Source organism: Hyperolius riggenbachi, chromosome 1 (genome assembly GCF_040937935.1).
Source record: "Hyperolius riggenbachi isolate aHypRig1 chromosome 1, aHypRig1.pri, whole genome shotgun sequence".
NCBI lineage: Eukaryota > Metazoa > Chordata > Amphibia > Anura > Hyperoliidae > Hyperolius > Hyperolius riggenbachi.
This window is the reverse complement of record NC_090646.1, coordinates 90,041,362-90,061,576: the sequence shown is the minus strand read 5'-3', so window position 1 is coordinate 90,061,576 and position 20,215 is coordinate 90,041,362. Positions and strand designations below refer to the sequence as shown.

General features: G+C 42.3%; 1 protein-coding gene across 1 annotated transcript in view; it reads left to right on the top strand.

Annotated features, from left to right (window-relative positions):
• Positions 1–5,710: 5,710 nt before the first annotated feature.
• Positions 5,711–20,215, top strand: part of LOC137545724 (G-protein coupled receptor 26-like) — an 88,680-nt gene continuing 74,175 nt past the window's right edge. Inside the window, exon 1 of the mRNA XM_068267266.1 lies at positions 5,711–6,378. Coding sequence (XP_068123367.1) covers positions 5,711–6,378 — 668 coding nt within the window. The remainder of the gene's footprint in view (positions 6,379–20,215) is intronic.

Genomic DNA, 20,215 nt, shown 5'->3' with positions numbered 1-20,215 from the left:
GATAGTGACAAGAGGCAGAGCTGCAGCAAATGACAGAAAAATAGGATGCAATACTTCAATAAGAAGGATTATAAAATAAATAGGAATGCAATGTGTGTCACATTAAGGGACGGTTCACACTGGCACATATGGGAAACTGATCCATGGAAGGGATCCATTTTTAATCTCCTTAGCGGTAATCCCGAGTCAGGCTTGGGATGGAAATCCGCAGCTCAGAGCGGTAATCCCGAGCCTGAGTGAGGTATATGCTGTCGCTGCTGCAGATCTCTCTGTGAAATGTTTTTTTTTCTTCTTGTTTTTAGGGATTAAAAGCTTGTGACAAAAATGTCACTGCTTTTAGACCCTAAATCTGGAAACAATCATAATGCCAGGGAGGTTAAAGGCATTAGTTATCTGTGACCCTCCATTCTGTTTGTGGTCAATGCAAGACAACCGTCGATCCAGAGAAATCGCTACAGACCCAAACTTGCGGCCTGTTTGGCAGAATGGGCCGAAGGAATCTGTTCGAATGGAGCAATGTGAACGGATCCCATTGATTAACATAGGATCCGTTCACCTCCGTTAGGGTCCTTTCCATTATGCCTCTGTGCCTGGCTCTTCTACTGACCACATATGCTATTGTTACGTTGTTATTGCCTGATGAAGCGGGATCAAACCTGTCAAACGCGTTGCATATTTGGAGTTCATAAATAAAATATATTGACTGTCTTTACTACAGTCGTAGTGTGTCTACTTGGAGGAGGTAAGTCCACCACTACCTCCTCTATTTACCAAAAATTTGTTTTTTTAAGCTCATTTAGCTTCCTTTTATCCTTTTGGCGCCTCTGTTCTCCTGCATAACACTGGGCCATGAGCAGAAAGAGGAGACACAGCAGTGAACATGATCTAGACTTCGAAAGAGATCTTTAACTATAGCTTAGTAAGAATTGTGACTTTCACTGGGTTAATATGCATATTTTCAATGTAAATATTGCCCCAACCCCTCCCCCCCTTTCCACCTTACCCCCTCATTAATGTGGAGCTGTAATTGCTAAGTAAACAAAGTACTTATGGGTCCACTACAAAGTATTAGTGTACTCATACCTAAGTGCTTAAAATAAATTATAATGATACTCCGATCAATAATAAAGTACCTGTTTTACTGAATTTGCGTTTGTTCTACAATCCAAGCTTATTTATGTCTTTCATTACAGAAGTAAGATGAGCAAAACATGCACACTATAATATTTACAGATGTTTTCAAGGCTTCGAGGAAGAAATGCCAAATGAGATTGGAGAGGCAATTTAACCCTCTACTAGGTGGCATAATAGCTTCAGAGCCTAAGCTGATCTCATGTGATACCCTTCTTTTCCTTTACTATAAAGCCAGGAGCAATTCAAACCACAGGCACTATAGCTGGTCTGTGAAGCAAAGAAGAATTTTCTGGCAGTCCAGGAAAAGGAAAAAAAAGTTATTTTTTCTGTCCTGAGAGACTGAAAACTAAGGGTGCGGAGAGAAAAAGCTTTCTACTCTCTGCACAATTGTTCTAACTGACTGCATCTGCTCAGTCACTGATAAGGAATCATGCAAAGTTTTGTAGACAAAGATTTGTAGACCGTTCCTATTCAGCGTGCAGCAGGGTCTTGTGTACAGCACACTGCTCCCAGCCTCTCAACCCCCACCCCAGGTGCTGTGTACTGTAGTGAGCTTGGAGGAGTCTGCAGAGCTGGAATTCTGCTCCATCAGAGGTAGACAAAGTGAGTGTAATAAGAAGCAGCTAGGAGAGACAGGTAGGAGAGACATGTGCCCCAGCAGTGGGTCTCTGTTGTCTGCATAGTGAATTGCTGTGAGTGTGGCAGGCCTGTGTTCTTTTGACAGTTCTGTCCCTTGTGGAAGTCATCTTCTAAAGCTCTTAAGGTAAAATGTGAGAATTGTGTATATTCTTTATATCATCAGATACTTTGTGGCCCCTTCTTGCCTCTTGCCTTCTCGCCCTGCTGCCACTGTAGCACCAATTCTTTCCACTCTGCACACCCTCTTTTTGCACACTCCCACATGGCTGTTTAGCAACCACCTCCGGGAGCGTATTGGGCATATGTGGTCACGAATGTTTCCCAACTGCACATGACCAGTATGCTCTCAGATGTGTCTGCTGTGTGGACAATGCATGCACCCTGCTCTGACTGGAACTAGGTGGTGCTGTGACCCTAAGAAGGTCCTTCTAGGGCCTTCCAGAGCCTAGTGATCTGAGTGGGCTGGTGGAGGAGCGCAGGACTGCAGAGTGGACACCGGGGCTGCACTGTGCTGCTGATGGCTAGATACTGCAAGTAGCACTGCAAGAAATGCGCGCTGTACAGAGGCATTGTTCTGGTATATAATAGTGAAGCACACTGTTCCTACAGGGATAGGGGAATGCATGGTGCATAATGTAATGGCTTCTGGCATTACATTATGCACCAAAATGTACTTTAACATTAGATAGATGAAGGTACACCCAGCAGTTTACACAAGGACTTACCACACTCTGTGGGCCACCATTGTCATAGTCTAATGTCCTACCAAAATATTATGTATTTATATAGCACTGACACCTTCCGCAGCACTTTACAAAGTACACAGTCATGTCACTGACTGTCCACTGAGGGGCTCACAATCTAATCATAGTCTATTGTTCCTCCATATTATTATTATGTATTTATAGCACTGACATCTTCTGCAGCGCATTACAGGTCTCATAGTCATGTCTTTGACTGTCCTCAGAGGAGATCACAATCTAATCCCTACCATAGTCATAGTCTAATATTTTTGCTATAGATTTGTTTTGGGGGAAAGCAGTAGGGATGCTCATTCGGATTCCGCGGAAATGCAATTTCCGAAATTCCGATCGGAAATTGCATTTCTGCATCGGAATGCGTAAATCGGTAATGCAAGTGCGGTAGCGGAAATCACGGAAATTTCCACTGGAAGTCGTGGAAATTCCAAACAACTTTAACATTGATTTTCTCAAAAACTATAAGGTATTTTTGAAAACGTTTTTTTGCATCTTGTTCACAAGATTCAGTTTAATAAACCCTGAAAATTTGGTGTTTCTAGGATTCATGGGAGCTTTGCTATTAACCGCTAAATGTGGTGGATTTTTACTGTAATGTAAAATGCAGAAAATCTGCATCTGCCTATTTTCTGCATTTTACATTACAGTAAAAATCCGCCGACTTTAGCGGTTAATAGCAAAGCCACTGTAAGTCCTAGAAACACCAAATTGTGAGGTTTTATTAAACAGAATCTTCTGAACAAGATGCAAAAAAAAAGTTTTCAAAAAGACCTTATAGTTTTTGAGAAAATCGATGTTAAAGTCAGGCGGAATTTCCGCGATTTCCGGCGGAAATTCCGCATTGGAATGCGGAAATTGGTACCGGCAAGTGGAATCGGTAATTGGAAATGGCGGAATGCGGATTTACCACGGAATCGGAAATTGGCATTTCCGACCATCCCTAGAAAGCAGTCGACTTATTAGTATGTTACCTATCCCATAGTGTTTGTGAAAAAGTATTCAGAAATGAAGACTGTCTTGCTTCATAATCTAATCTTGAAAAGTGAAGGACATGAGCACTGAAATTGTTCTGTGGGGACATGATGTCTGAAGTTGTAGTGTGGGGGTGTCAGGCTTGTCTGGGTACCTGCTATAAGTCAGGCTGTATGCCTATATGACTGACCTATAGCCCAGCCCTAACGCCTGCGAAGACTCCTGCCTAATATAAACTACAATATGATACAGGCATGTAGCATACAATCTGACAGACAGCAATCACCAAACACAGCAATGAGCAATGCAAACACAGTATACTTAATAGTCACCTGAGGCCTATAGGCTGAGGCAGTCCAGATGATCGCAAAGATAGCAGGCTGTGGTATTAAATCACTAAAGAGATGCTTAGTCGATAACAGGCCAGAGTCAGTCCACGCAGAGTCATTGCAAGTCCTTTAACAAGCAGGGATCAATCCGGGTGGCAATCAGGCGTGGTCAGGGACAGGCAGAGGTCGGCAACGATAAGGCAATCTGAAATAAGCTAGTCAAGAGACAGACACAAGTCGGCAGCAAGACAGGCAACTTGGTGTGAGCGCAGTCTCAGCAACAAGCCCAGCATAGGCTATCACAGGCGAAGACTGAGGGTGCTCACCGTACTTCTACACCAGGACTTACCAATCAACATAAAGGGAATCCAAAGTAACTAATAGCTAAGCGGCAGCTGACCTGCTGACACGCCATGCACCACGCCGTCACTGTTTACAGCGGCGGAGCGTGTACTGAGGATGTGTCCGCTGTCTAGCCAATGGGAGTTGAGCGCTCTTCTGCGCTCCACTGACATCAGAGCCTCGCCAAGATCCGGAGGCTTGCGCCTCAGCGTGGATCTCAGCGTTCTGCCGGCATAGGCAGCGAGATCTTACAGGGTGCTGGTTTTGAGGTGCATAGTGGCAGCATGTGCTGTATGACATACAGAGCTTTATCATCCATAAGGCAAACCTAGGCAGCTGCCTGGGACCCGGAAAGAGTCTAGGTGCATGGTGAATGCAAGCTCCCAAGTCTAACTGAATAAGTCAGGTGACCATCAGTGGAGGGCAAAAAGTGTTATCTTGCCCAGGGCACCATTTCATAGTAATCTTTTTCAGATGGCTTATGGTTTATGGTTTATATGATATGCAAAGTGTTCTATAGTGTGTGCAATTAAAATGTTTTATTGTGTGTGTGTGTTGCTGTATAAAGCTAAAATCCCATACTGTACATACTGTTAGTATTATTTTTGCTCTAAGAGTGACGTCTCTGTATATTTTGTGTAAAAATAATAATAAAAATAATAATAATGATGATGCAAACTGCAAACACATAGCACTTTTGATCCCAGTCTTATGTTATTGTATTAAAAAAAAGCAGGTATAAGTGCACTAACACTTTAAAAGCTAAGATGTGTAATTAGCTGTGGCTGGACTGAAGAGGTTTTTTTTCTGTACATCATCTCTCATAGTTACAGACGTTTAGGTGTAATGAAGCAGCAGACAAGTGATGTTCATAGTAGTGGCTGCTGATGTTGCCTGTCTTGCCTTTGTCAGCGGTTCTGCCCAGCGCATGAGTCACACTTCTCCAGGCTCTCTCTCTGATGAGAAGGTGTGCCACTCACATTCACAATGCACAAGTGCTAGATAGTGCTGCTTCTTAGGCTAGACCTGCCCTGGAGCTGCTGGATCAGTGCGGTGTGACAGTGGAATGCCAGCACTCTCTCCCCTGCATGCCCCCATACAGCAACACGTCCCCCGTGCAGAGAGATGGAAGCCGACTGTCTGCACTGCAGCCTGTGTGGCTTCAGCACCTCGGACAGCAGCCTCATAGAGAACAGCGCTGAGTGAGTCTGCCTTATTTCAGCACCTCGGACAGCAGCCTCATAGAGAACAGCGCTGAGAGTGAGTCTGCCTGGCTTCAGCACCTCGGACAGCAGCCTCATAGAGAACAACACTGAGTGAGTCTGCCTGGCTTCAGCACTTTGGACAGCAGCCTCATAGAGGACAGCTCTGAGTAAGTCTGCTTGGCTTCAGCACCTCGGACAGCAGCCTCATAGAGAACAGCACTGGGTGAGCGAGGGGCAAGTCTTGTCCAATGCCAAGCCATGGAGTTATATACGAGGAGGCAAGCATGTAAGAAAGCCATCTAGCTCTTAATTGATGGATACCTGCTGAGAAATGCACTTGGCAGAGATTCTGCTGGCCGTTTTACTAATAATAGTGTTCCTGGTGTCCTTACTGGCCAACCTCCTGGTGCTGATATGCTTCTTGTACAGCGCCGAGATCAGGAAGCAGGTGTCTGGGATCTTTCTGGTCAATCTGTCTCTGTGCAATCTCCTTCTGACTATCCTAAACATGCCCTCCACTTTCCTGGCTGTGCTAAGTCACCAGCAGCCGTTCGGTGACTCCCTCTGCAAGGCTCTGGGCTTTCTGGAAACTTTTCTGACTTCTAACACCATGCTCAGCATGGCAGCTCTCAGCATAGACAAATGGATTGCCGTGGTTTTCCCTCTGAGTTACACCAGCAAGATGAGGTTTAAGGACGCTGCTATAATGATGGGGTACACCTGGCTGCACTCTCTCACTTTTCCTCTGGTTTCCCTCTTTCTCTCTTGGTTAGACTATAACAGCCTTTACGCCTCCTGTACCTTACACGTGCAGGAAGCTCCGGAGAAAAAACGCTTTATAGCTTTCACCGTCGTTTTCCACGCTGCTAGCTTCATGCTTTCCTTGGTTATATTGTGCTTTACTTATTTAAAGGTGCTGAAAGTGGCACGCTTCCATTGCAGGAGAATAGACATTATCACCATGCAAACCCTTGTGTTGCTGGTAGACATACACCCCAGGTAACTTTTTCACTAATTACCTCATTACAGTTGTATGTTTGCTCTGAATTTTCAAGGATAGGCATGCATAATGCAGATTCAGTTGTCGAGGATCCATACATTTGCAAGCTGGCAATCTAATAAACTGCACCCTTCATAAACCCAAAATACAAATGTCTTAGGGCGAGTTCACACTAGCATTTAATGCCAGGGTTTAGCTCATGTTCCTATGGCTGGGTACATTCTAGGGTAACACAGGCAAAATTGAAGACACTGATCTGTATTGTACAAAGTTGATTAATGTTAGATTGATGTCACGTTTGGCAGACACTACATGCTACGCTTTTGCTCATTTTTGAATATCGTTTCTAACAGTGCCTTTAGCATAGATGATCATCCAAAAAAAGCAATAACTTCAATACAGAGTTCGTTTTTTAAATTATGCCTCCAATGCTAACTCCATCACTCTTTGCTGCTACTGTCCACCTAGTGTCCATCTAGCCTTAACCAAAAATGTCTCCTTTCCAATTCTCCCTCTGCACTCTTCTATGTTGTAGTTGTTCAGAAAAACCTCCCAAACTAATCTAGTTAAAGGCATGCTATGGCTGTTGTTAGAAACAATGCAGAATAAGCCTACCAAAGATGTTTGTAATGATCACTGTATAAATAAGTATGTTTTACTTAGACCAGTGTTCATATGTATTTCTGTGAAGAAGGGAGGTGGTAAGAGAGAGGCTGGTGGTGTTCTGTTGTGGGGGACACAGTAGTATTCAGCCAGGAGTATCCCACTGTGCTAATCATTTTCTCCTGAGTGGGGTCAAGGATGAGAGATCAGGGAGGAGTCATGCTGGTGCATGGGCTGCAGATCATTTCCCAAAGTGATTGAGATCACTTACAGGAGACAACAGTCATCAGATGTCGAGTAGTTTTATCTCATAAGAATAAAACAAAATATAAGTTAAGACTTTCAGGTAGATGATAGATAGATAGATAGATAGATAGATAGATAGATGTGGCACTTCCGCCTTGCGCAGCACTACAGTCCCAGATTCATATCTTATCCAGGACAGCAAGAAGTCTCCTTTTTGGGGGTGGGTTTCTGTTTTTACATACTGACTGTGCGATAAGGTAACTGGCATCACCCAGATTTCCCCTAGCCTCTGAAAGGGACTATAGACTACCACCAAGAATGTGAGCTCCTTTGAGGAACAACTAATAACAGGAATAGTTTAATGTACTCTAAAGAATGCAACAAATAAGGGCACTAGATAAAAGGGTAATTAAAACAGATGTCATCAAGTTTATCAACTGATGATGAAATATAAAACTTAGTTGTGATAGTGTGATGGTTTTCTTACATTGGTTTTGGCCCCTTTACCCCTAGAGAAAGCATGTGTGTGGGCAGAGTACTACTTTTAAATGTAAAACTTGAATGACTATCATGGATTTCTATACCTTGTTTATCATAATTGCTCTAGGGTTTACATTGTTTTAATAAGTCTGATAGTCCTTTTATATGCATAATACAGTGCAATGGAACAAGGGGTACTGATGTTCATTCACTATCATAATAGTTTAATAGTTTACATGCAAATTTCAAACTTTATAACTTTAATGTGTACCCAAGGTGACATAAAAAAACGATGGGATAAACATGTCTATGTACAGTCCCGAGTATATTAATAACTAGGCTGTGTTTCTTTTTTATTTTTCTCCCTGAAAGAGTTAACATTCAGGTATGCAAATGACAACTTCTCTCCAATCAGGACCAAGTTTGACTACAGCGTAACCCCCACTGATAAGGACATACTGTACGGCCAAAATACTCTTTCCTGGCAGAGAACAGCTTTGGAGTGCAAGGGATAGATAAAAAAGGACAATAGTTCATATATTTTAGCTTTGGGACACTTGAAAGACCATGTCATTTGTCAGCAAAGACAATAAGACATGACACAAGTTTTTAAACATAATTTAAAACAGTGGGATATGTAAAAAAAAAAAAAGGGTCATTTTTAGGCATAGGAGGATAGATACAATTGTTTACCTCATCATTTTATTTTTCCATCTAGTTCACTTTAAGGCAGCCAATTACAAAGAAATGAAGTTACTGATTGGTTGCTATGAGTTACTATATGCAGCACAGGACCGTACTGCTTAAAATCCAAACTGTACCAGTGCCATAACTTAATGGATGGCACCATAGAGTAGATATGCAAATTAGCCTTGGCAGAAATGACTTGCATTGCACATTGTAAATGCCTAAAATGTGAATAACAGCATTATAAAGGTCAGCAGTGACTCATATATTACCAGCACAAATTACTAATCAATGCAATTGGAACGTATTTCGCAGAAATGCTGGTGGTAATTGTGATGTACAATTAATCATATGCTCAGTGTACCAGATGAGGCAGATTTTTGGACTATATAGATCAGATTGTGGTAAGAAACATTGCAATTACTATGCTATAGTATATGATATATACAGTATACAGTGGCTTGCAAAAGTATTCGGCCCCCTTGAAGTTTTCCACATTTTGTCACATTACTGCCACAAACATGAATCAATTTTATTGGAATTTCACGTGACAGACCAATACAAAGTGGTGTACACGTGAGAAGTGGAATGAAAATCATACATGATTCCAAACATTTAAAAAAAAAAATAACTGCAAAGTGAGGAGTGCATAATTATTCAGCCCCCCTGAGTCAATACTTTGTAGATAGAGATGTGGCGAACAGTTCCTGAACCGTTCGCCGGTGAACTTCTCTGAATCCATGGGGGTTTTACTACTTCCGGGTCGCTCTGACCCGGAGTAGTACGCCTGCGCTGCCCGGCGGAGGGCGTCCTAGATCGCGCTCCTGTTGCCGGGCACTTTCTGCGCATGTGCGTGACGTCATGAACGACGTCACGCTCATGCGCAGAGAGTGCCCGGCAACAGGAGCGCGATCTAGGACACGCTCCACCAGGCAGCGCAGGCATACTACTCCGAGTCAGAGCGACCCGGAAGTAGTAAAACCCCCAGAGATGTTCGGAACAGTTTGCCACATCTCTATTTGTAGAACCACCTTTTGTTGCAAATACAGCTGCCAGTCTTTTAGGGTATGTCTCTACCAGCTTTGCACATCTAGAGACTGAAATCCTTGCCCATTCTTCTTTGCTAAACAGCTCCAGCTCAGTCAGATTAGATAGACAGCATTTGTGAACGTCAGTTTTCAGAACTTGCCACAGATTCTCGATTGGATTTAGATCTGGACTTTGACTGGGCCGCTCTAACACATGGATATGTTTGGTTTTAAACCATTCCATTGTTGCCTTGGCTTTAGGTTTAGGGTCATTGTCCTGCTGGAAGGTGAACCTCGGCCCCAGTCTCAAGTGTTTTGCAGACTCCAAGAGGTTTTCTTCCAAGATTGCCCTGTATTTCGCTCCATCCATCTTCCCATCAATTCTGACCAGCTTCCCTGTCCCTGCTGAAGAGAAGCACCCCCACAGCATGATGCTGCCACCACCATATGTGACAGGGGGGATGGTGTGTTCAGAGTGATGTGCAGTGTTAGTTTTCTGCCACACATAAAGTTTCATTTTGGTCTCATCTGACCAGAGCACCTTCTTCCACATGTTTGCTGTGTCTCCCACATGGCTTGTGGCAAACTGCAAACGGGACTTCTTATGCTTTTCTGTTAACAATGGCTTTCTTCTTGTCACTCTTCCATAAAGGCCAACTTTGTGCAGTGCACGACTAATAGTTGTCCTATGTACAGATTCCCCACCTGAGCTGTAGATCTCTGCAGCTCATCCAGAGTCTCTATGAGCCTCTTGTCTGCATTTCTGATCAGCGCTCTCCTTCTTCGGTCTGTGAGTTTAGGTGGATGGCCTTGTCTTGGTAGGTTTACAGATGTGCCATACTCCTTCCATTTCTGAATGATTGCTTGAACAGTGCTCCTTGGAATGTTCAAGGCTTTGGAAATCTTTATGTAGCCTAAGCCTGCTTTAAATTTCTCAATAACTTTATCCCTGACCTGTCTGGTGTGTTCTTTGGACTTCATGGTGTTGTTGCTCCCAATATTCTCTTAGACAACCTCTGAGGCCATCACAGAGCAGCTGTATTTGTACTGACATTAGATTACACACAGGTGCACTCTATTCAGTCATTAGCACTCATCAGGCAATGTCTATGGGCAACTGACTACACTCAAACCAAAAGGGGCTGAATAATTATGCACACCCCACTTTGCAGTTATTGATTTGTAAAAAATGTTTGGAATCATGTATGATTTTCGTTCCACTTCTCACGTGTACACCACTTTGTATTGGTCTTTCACGTGGAATTCTAATAAAATTGATTCATATTTGTGGCAGTAATATGACAAAATGTGGAAAACTTCAAGGGGGCCGAATACTTTTGCAAGCCACTGTATATATATATTGTATATATAAGGATAGGAGGAAAATTATGTCAATTATAGTAATGGAACCATCTTAAATGTAATGAATTACCACACTGGCCGATGCTGCCTGGTTCTTTAAAATTAACATAGCATAAAATCAGATTAGTTGTATATAGAAGACGTTTATGGGCTGTATTTAAGTTCACTGCTGTGTCACAATGTAAAACCAGGACTTGAATAGAAGTGAGGTGTGCATGTATAATAATGGCAATGGTATATTGGTTGAAAGTGAACTTGAAGTGAAATTTCGAGTAAATGTTACATACTTACCTTAGCAGAGGGAAGCCTTTAAATAGTCACGAGGCTTCCGCCATTATCCTGGACCTCACCGATCCATCCCTGGGGCCCTCTAAGCAAATCTGATAAGAGCTTGTTGGATTTTCTCTCACAGCTGCACTCCCCTCTGTGTGCAAGCGCAGGGAAGGGAAGTGTGGTTGCAAAAAAGAATAGGGTTCCAGTGAGAAATGGGGTAGGGTGGGGGCCACTAGACACTGGGGAACTGTATGGGGAGTGAGGACCACTTGACTCCAGGGAACTGTATAGGTAGGAAGGAGGTCCACTAGACACTGGGGAACTGTATAAGGGTTGGAGGGAGCCATTATACACCAGGGAACTTTATAAGGCAGGAAGGTGGTCAGTAGATATTGAGGTTGGCCCTTGACTTGGTCCCAGTGTTCAATCTCGGCCCACTTTGTATTTTAGTTTGACACCCCTGTGCTAGACCATTGCATGGTATGACCAAAATGCATGACTTTACATTTTTCTACATTATATTTAATCTGCTATATATGTGCCCAACTGCCCAAATAGCTATCCTATCCAGATCCTTCTGCAATATTTCACTATTTTCCCGAGAGTTGATCATTTGTGTCATCCGCAAAAATAGTCACATTATTTTCTACTTCATCTACTAGGTCATTCATAAATAAATTGAAGCATACTGGACACAATACCAACCCCAGTGGAACACCACTGGTAACAGTAACCCATTTTTAATATGATCCACTGTCCACAATTCCTTGCTTTCAGTCCATTAGCCAGTTCCCTATCCATGCACACAGATTCTTCCACATCCTCAACTTTTGCACCAGACTATTGTGGGGTACAGTATCGAAGGCCTCTACAAAGTCCAAGTATATCACATCTACAGTATTCCCAATATCCACACACTAGCATTCACTACCTTATAAAAGCTGAGCATGTTAGTCAAACAAGACCTTTCCTTAGTAAACCCATGTTGATGCTGGGAAATTAGATTATTCTGTGCTACAAAGTCTTGTATACCATCTCTTAGGAATCCCTCTGTTTGCACACAACTTATGTTAAGCTTGCAGGTCTAGAATTTCCAATATCTGATTTTCTGCCATTCTTAAATAATGGTAAAACATGGGCTATCCCACTTGAAAGTCACAAAAGATAAGATGAAGGGTTTTTATCAATAACTGAATTTAATTCCCTTAGCACCCGAGGATGTATGCCATCTGGGCCAGGTGCTTTATCAGTATTGATTTTATTTAGTCTTGCCTTGACTACTTCCTGTGTTAAGTATTTATTAATAAAATTGGAACATTGGGATGCTTCTGCAATTTGCAACAACGATGTTTCCTTTGTGAAGCAAAGCAAGCTTTCAATAGTTCGCCTTACTTCATCATTCACCATTGAGTTCCCTATCTCATCCTTTAGGAATACAATAATGTACAGTCCAACTTTCATTTTTTGTTGTTGATATACTTGTAAAACGTATTTGGATTTTATTTGATTTGATATACCTAGCGATTTGATTTTCAGCTTTAGTCTTTGCCAGCTTCATTTTTTTTTGCACAGCCTATTATTGCTTAATGCAACCTCGACCCCCTCCTGTTTTAAGGCCTTACATGCACTATTTTTCCACTTCATTTTATCTCTAAGCTTTCTATTCATTCATAGAGGCCTGTTTTTTATTCCTAGAAGTTTTGTTTCCAAATGGGATATATTTACAACACTATTCATTGAGAGTAATTTTCAAAAGTTTGCAATTTCCTTTCAGTGTCCTTCCCTTGTAGTATACAGTATTATTACCGTCCACTGAACTTAGTTGATGTCTGAGTTGATTGAACTGTGCTTTTCTAAAAATCATAGTTTTAGTTGCACCACAACCTATCAATCATCAGATGAAATGTTATGTTGTGATCACTATTCCCCAAATGTTCTTGAACCTGCACATTTGATACATTATCTGGTCTATTTGAAATGATCAAATCCAAAGTGCATTCCCTCTAGTTGGTTCAGCTGCCATTTGAGTCAATTAACTGCCCCGTAATGTTGCCAGAAATCTGCCACTTTTACCCAAATGAGTAGCTCCACTGTAATCAATGTTTGTTGATGTTGATGTGATGATAAATCCTGAATAGAAATAATAAGGTGAATGTAAGAGACAAGTGAGAAGTGGGAGGATACTCTGGGTGGGGGGTTAGAAGAACATTTTAAATGTTATACATTGCAGCCAGCTTACTAGAAGGATAGGTTCAGAGTACACATTTGTCCTGTGATAGAAAATACTGTAGAGCTAAAATCAAAGTAGCATGTACAGTATATTGCATAACTGATAAGTTATGCATTTAAAGACAAGTTATTGTCTTTGATTATGGAGGACATAACAAACAATATAGGTGACTGTTATCTTGATTTTACCAGTCAAACGTTTAATGTCTGTCTATAGTCAGAATTTCACTTCTATTCCAACAGATAAGACACACCTTAAAGTGAACCTGAGATGGTACACTAGCGTTTATTTATACTTACCCAAGGCATCCTCCAACCCCATGAGCACCATGGCCCCCCTCACGGTCCTCTCGGCCCCTCCGTTGTGCCACTATGATTCCCGGTAGTAGTACTGCACAGGTGCAGAATGCTTCAGGGGCTGGGAGCGTGGCGGGGTGTCCTGCAGCTGAGTCCCGCATGCGCAGAAGCCAACAACTGTCAATGACTGACCAGATTACTACCAGGAGTAAACGGAGGGGCTGAAGAGGACGGCAAGGGAAGCCACAGGGATCATGGGGCTCGAGGAAACCCCTGGTAAGTATAAATAAATGCCAGTGTACCATCTCAGGTACGCTTTAATAACTTATAAGAACAACTTTGCTGTAAACAACTTTCCTGTGCTGCATTTAGCTGTGGTGGCTGCAATGATGGCCCAGGTTGTTCTTTGATCACTAATTGCAGGAGATAAGGCAACTGCAAACAAAGCAAAGAGCTTAATTTATTGAAGATAAGAGAGATCATTTTCCTTGCTGTAGTGTTTTTTGAGTGAACTGGACATACCATCTGCATGCAATGGCAGCTTCCAGTGCTAATGTCCTTCTAGGGGGAAGGAGGGATGTCACCTTAGGATCAAGGGAGGTGACATAACTATAGGCACAATAGACATTAACCCATTCAGATTCCGTGGTTTTCACATAAGAAATGTTCACCTCCCATTCATTAGCCTATAACTTTATCACTACTTATCACAATGAACTGATCTATATCTTGTTTTTTCCACCACCAATTAGGCTTTCTTTGGGGGGTACATTTTGCTAAGAGCCACTTTACTGTAAATGCATTTTAACAGGAAGAATAAGAAAAAAATTGAAAAATTCATTATTTCTCAGTTTTCAGCCATTATAATTTTAAAATAATACATGCCTCCATAATTAAAACTCATGTATTGTATTTGCCCATATGTCCCGGTTATTACACCATTAAAATTATGTCCCTATCACAATGTATGGCGACAATATTTTATTTGGAAATAAAGGTGCATTTTTTCCATTTTGCATCTATCACTATTAACAAGTTTAAAATAAAAAAAAAATAGAAATATTTCATCTTTACATTGATATTTAAAAAGTTTAGACCCTTAGGTAAATATTTACATGTTGTTTTTTTATTGTAATGGGTTTTTTTTTTATATAGTAAACATTTTATTTGGGTAGTTTTGGGAGGGTGGGGGGTAAAAAATAGATTTATAATGTAAACGTGTGTTCATTTTAATTTATTTTTATTTTCAGTTGTAGTATTACTTTTTGGCCACAAGATGGCGGCCATGAGTTTGTTTACATGACATCACTCTAAGCGTAACACACGCTTAGAGTGGCGCATCGGGGAGGGAACGGCCAGAAAAGGCGCAGCTTCCGAGAGAAGCTGTCGCTTTTTCAGCGGGGGAGAGGAATCAGTGATCGGGCACCATAGCCCGATACATTGATTCCCTGGCTACCGAATCCGCGGCCGGGAGTGCGCGTGCACGCGTGCGATCGGCCGTGGGGGCGCACGGTAGCGAGCATGGTTCCTGGACGTAGAAACTAAATAGGTTAAGGAAACAGGCTTTTATTAAATGTCATGGCAAACTGCAAATTGTCACTATAAAAAAGCATTGTACTTAAAGAGGACCTGAACTCTTGCACAGGACAGAAGTAAAACATAGAGAAATGCAACCTGTATGTATTTAGAGAGTTTAGCCTGTGTAATTACCCCTCATCTGTGCCTAATCACAAGCTGTAATTTATATCTTCCCTGTGTCACATGACAGCCATGGCAGAGACGGCACATAAGCTCATTTGAAAGCACAGAATGTTAAAAATATGTCTGTTTCCAAAAATCAGGAAGTATAAACAGTGCAGATTTATTTTAGGATTTGTATCAGCTCTAACAAGGAAATGTTTTTGTTTAAAGGTTATTATGCTGTTGCATATTGTTTAGAGCAGAGAGGGCATTCTGAGTTCAGGTCCGCTTTACAGAGAAGGTCCGAGCAGCTTAAAAAAAGTAATTTACTTATCCGGGGCTTCCTCCACTTCCTCCAGCGGCTGAGTGCGGAGCTGCGGTGAGGGACATTGCAGGTGCTGGGGCTGAAGGAAGCCCCAGGTAAGTAAATTACTTATATTTTAAGCTGCTTGGACCTTTTTAAGGGTTTGTTCACAGTAGAAATGTTGCTGAGGAGAATCAGATTACTGACAAGTCAGCCTAGGCAAATCCCTAGGGCCTGGATAAAACCTTCGATGACCCCCTGTCTCACTTCCACTTTCCAGAAAGTGAGGGCCTAATTTTGCCTTAATCTACCTCTGATGCCAAGCAATGCGTATGGCCATGTAGAGTCCCTCAATTGCTGCTTATTGGGCTTCCCTGCTGCAGACAATGCACATGTTCAAGCCAGTGTTGTAATATAATACAGTGTGGCCTGTAAAGAGAACAAAGGTTTGCCCAGCAGCATTTTTGAGTAGTGGGCTGGAGGAGATCCATTTTAGCTGCAGTGAATGGAACCACATTGGCCAGAGGCTGCTTGGGGCTTTGTGGTACATCCTAAAATGACCGATAGGATAGCTTTGTCAGGATCTCTCCTGTAGCATGTTCTGTCGGTTGCAATGGAACTGCAACCGAGCAGTTCTGACTTATCTGCTTGCATTCGGCTGCGCATTTGCAATAAGTCTCATTGTCATTTGCAATCACTCTGCAGTTCAGAGCAGCTCACGATGCTGTCATGACTCCTCCTATTGCTTATAGCCCTGGATTTCCTACATGCATGTTGTTGCAAAATTTTGCATGTATTTGTTATGAGAGTCTTTCAGCTAGCAGCTTGTAATCAAGCAAGCTCAGGATTGAGTGATTACCATTCAGCTGTGTGGGAATTTGCATGTCTGCATCCATTGGCTAATGTCCACATAAAAGTCTGCCTCCCATTTCAGACCCCATCCGACATAACGTTCAGCTCTCTGAGTTGTTGCTGGGTCATTCATGTGAATTGTATATTGCATTGTTTAACTTGCTTGGACGTTTGCTGTATCCACGGGATAGTAAAGTCCTTCTGATCCTGATAGCTTGGATTCTGCCAGCACCATGTTGGTGACTGGTAGTATTCCTTCTTGCCTTGTTCTTGAGGACATAACTAAAGCAGTGGTTGCCATTAGTTACGTTCCTACCTGTTAGTCTTGTCTATGTCAGTGTGAATGTTTGCTGTCCCTGGGGCAGCGACTAGATTGGCAAAGCATTCCATCTGTCTGTCTGTTGTTTGTCTTCTTGTTAATTGTTATTACTTGTGCTTTAGCTGGTTTCTTGATAAATATATATGCAGATCTGAGAATATATATTTATCCGTTAGTTGAGCCGTTTGTTATTTTTCTGAATTAACGTGTATGACCTTAGCCTGTTACTGACTCTGATTCCGCCTAGTCCACTGTACCACTGCCATCTGATCTAACATGTATGACCCTAGCCTGTTACCGACTACATCTGTTGTGTATTGTATCACATAGCATCTAGCCTGATAGGCGGCCCAGAGCTGCAGTTGCTCTGGGCATTCTTGCTCCCTTGTTCATTACTCCTGTGTCCATCTGTGTAGCCTCTTCCATTACCCAGCTACATAGTCTGGAGCACACACGCTGACTCAGAAAGCATGCCCCCCCCCCCCCCCCCCCTAGCATTACAAGCTTTATTCTTTTCATGCACTACTGAATGTACAGTAACCCATAACAGTGCAATCACCCAGTTTGGATTTTCCCATCAGTAGCTCTATTCTCAGATGTGAAACCACTGACTCAATCATACCTCATTTCTACAGTATCACACGTAATGATATATCAGTTCCTGAACATTACTTCTGGAAGATGAATGATGACAGCCTTCAGCACTGCAAAAAAAATCTTGGTGTCTCCATCTAACAAGCTTCCTGTAAAAAAAATCCCTCAAAAGAGAATATAAATTGTCCCTTGTATTTATTTGTTATATTAACTACTGAAAAATATGATTCCTTCAACTAGTTAACTATGCTTTGCAGTAGTGATGAACGTTCTTGTGCAAAGCAAGATGGTTCTGAAGTGTGTGCGAGAGCTGTGTATGGGAGGGGGGGGGGGGAGCTTACTCACCTAAGCCACCGCCTATCTTCCGATGCATTCTATGCTGCATTCCATCTTCTGACGCTTTCGCATTCAGAGTGGAAGTTCCGGCTTAGAAGGTGGAAGTGTAAGAAGATGGAATGCAGCATAGAATGCATCGGGAAGAGAGGTGGTGTCTTAGGTTAACCCCCACATACACCACTTTTGCCTCCCCCATACTGCAGGACGATCTTGTTTTTTTTTTTGCGAGAACGTTCTCGCTCATGCCTACCTTGGAATAAGTATTGCCTAGGAATAGTTCATGCTTATCATGTGCTACGAACATATTGAGATATAAACGGATACTTTCAATAAAAACTCTTCTCAATTTATGGTTTGTGGTGACATCCAATTACCTTAAATTAAAAGACTGATGAATTACTCTTAATTAGGTTAAAAAACTACCTTCTGCTTTTGTGTAAGGAGAAGCAAAACAAGGAGATCTCAACATCCTTAACACTGGAGGATCACATCACCTGCTGGAAACTGTGGGTATATATGAAATAATCATATGCAGTATTTCATTTTTACCTATAGAAATGTTACCAAAAAAAGGTCTCTTTTTGGATGTGTAATTAACACAACACAGTACCATCTACTGTACTTAAAGTGGACCTGAACACTTGCACAGGACATAAGGAACTGCACTTAGAGAGTTTAGCCTGTGTAATTCCCCCTCAATTGTGTTTAATCACAATTTGTGATTTGTAATTTGATCTTTACCCTGTGTCACATGACTGCCAAGGCAGAGATGGCAGATAAGCTCATTTGAAAGCACAGGATGTTAACAATATGTCTGCTTCCATGAATAAGTAAGTAGATACACTGCAGATCTATTTTAGCATTTGTACCAGCTGTAACAAAGAAATGTTTTTTGTATAAAGGTTATTATGCTGTTGTGTGTCTTTTAGAGCAGAGTAGATGTTCTGAGTTCAGGTCTGCTTTAACAAATTTGTTCCAGTGCATTATCTTTATCTCTGAGCAGAGAGGTGGCTGATATATAGGATTCCACGAGAGGCTAACTGCTCAGCTGGCCCCTTTCTGCACTCTCTCTGCTGCGCATTATGTATAAAAACAAGTGAATGCTTCTTTAAAGTGACACTGTAGTAGGTTGCTGTTTTCCTTTCTGGCAGTATGGTTGTATAGTGGTTGTATATAGTATACAGCCTTCGTAGAAGCACATACAAAACTGATTCAAAACTGACAAGACATGACCGGAAATGTACAGATTTATGTGTGGTCCATAAAAACACATGCAAAACTGAGGCCAAGTGCCAACTGTCAAAAACTGGACAGGACACCTTTTTTTGTGTGAACCAAGCCTAAGGGCCATTTTACACTTAATGGGCCTGATTCACAAAGTGGTGCAAACTGTTTAGCACGGGTGTGCTAAGCAGTTAGCACGTGAAGTCCGTTTGCGGACTTTTGCAAAAGTCCGCGATCGTGCAAATCGCGGCAAATTGCGCTCGCAAAAGTCCACGAACGGCACTTCACGTGCTAACTGTTTAGCACACACATGCTAAACAGTTTGCACCACTTTGTGAATCAGGCCCAATGTGTTTAATTAAGGACCAGGGGATTTTCTTCTGATCGGTGCTGCGTGGACTCTCCAGCCCGCAGCACCGATCAGGAAATAGCCAGGGCGATCAGACTTCCCCCCTTTTTTTCCCACTAGGGGGATGTCCTGCTGGGGGGGTCTGATCGCCGCCGGCTTGCTGCGTTTTGCGGGGGGGGGGCTCTTCAAAGCCCCCCTCCGCAGCGTTTTCTGCGCTCCCTCCCTACCTCTTCTTCCATGTATTGATATGTAATGATATCCGTCCTGCGCATTGTAGGATAGGCTTCAGCCTATCATATGCCGGCGATCCCCGGCCAATCAGAGGCCGGAGATCGCCGATCTGGCTTACGGCGCTGCTGCGCAGCAGCGCCGTATGATGTAAACAGTGGAGATTTCTTCCCCGCGTGTTTACATTACGTGTGCGAGCCGCGATCGGCGGCTTGCACACTATTCATGGAGACACCCTCCGTGAACTGGCATGGAAAGGTTTCCATGCTATACCACTAACGACCCGCCGACGCCTATCGGCGTTAGGTGGTCGTTAAGTGGTTAAATGCTTTACTTTGCATTACATTTATTTTTAATGCATTTTTTTCTCTATAGCAGTGTGTTGTAAAAAATGCTTCAGTTCTCCAGCATATAGAGTGAAAGAGGCTATAGGGAAACATGAACACTGGTCTGCACATCAGTTGTCCTTTCAGTTACAATTGACAGCAACTAATATAGTGTAATAGAACCCTAAGGCCTCTTTTACACTAGACTCTGAAAAACTGATGTTAAAACACATATGGAGGGAACTGAGCCATAGGCAAACATGGGCATTAGTTTAAAAAACAGTTGTCCTTTCAGTTATAACGGAGAGCAACTGAATAGGTGTAAAATTACCCTTTTACACTATTATATCAGTGGCCGTCAGTTGTAACTGAAAGGACAACTGATGTGTAGACTAGTGTCCATGTTCCCCTATAGACTT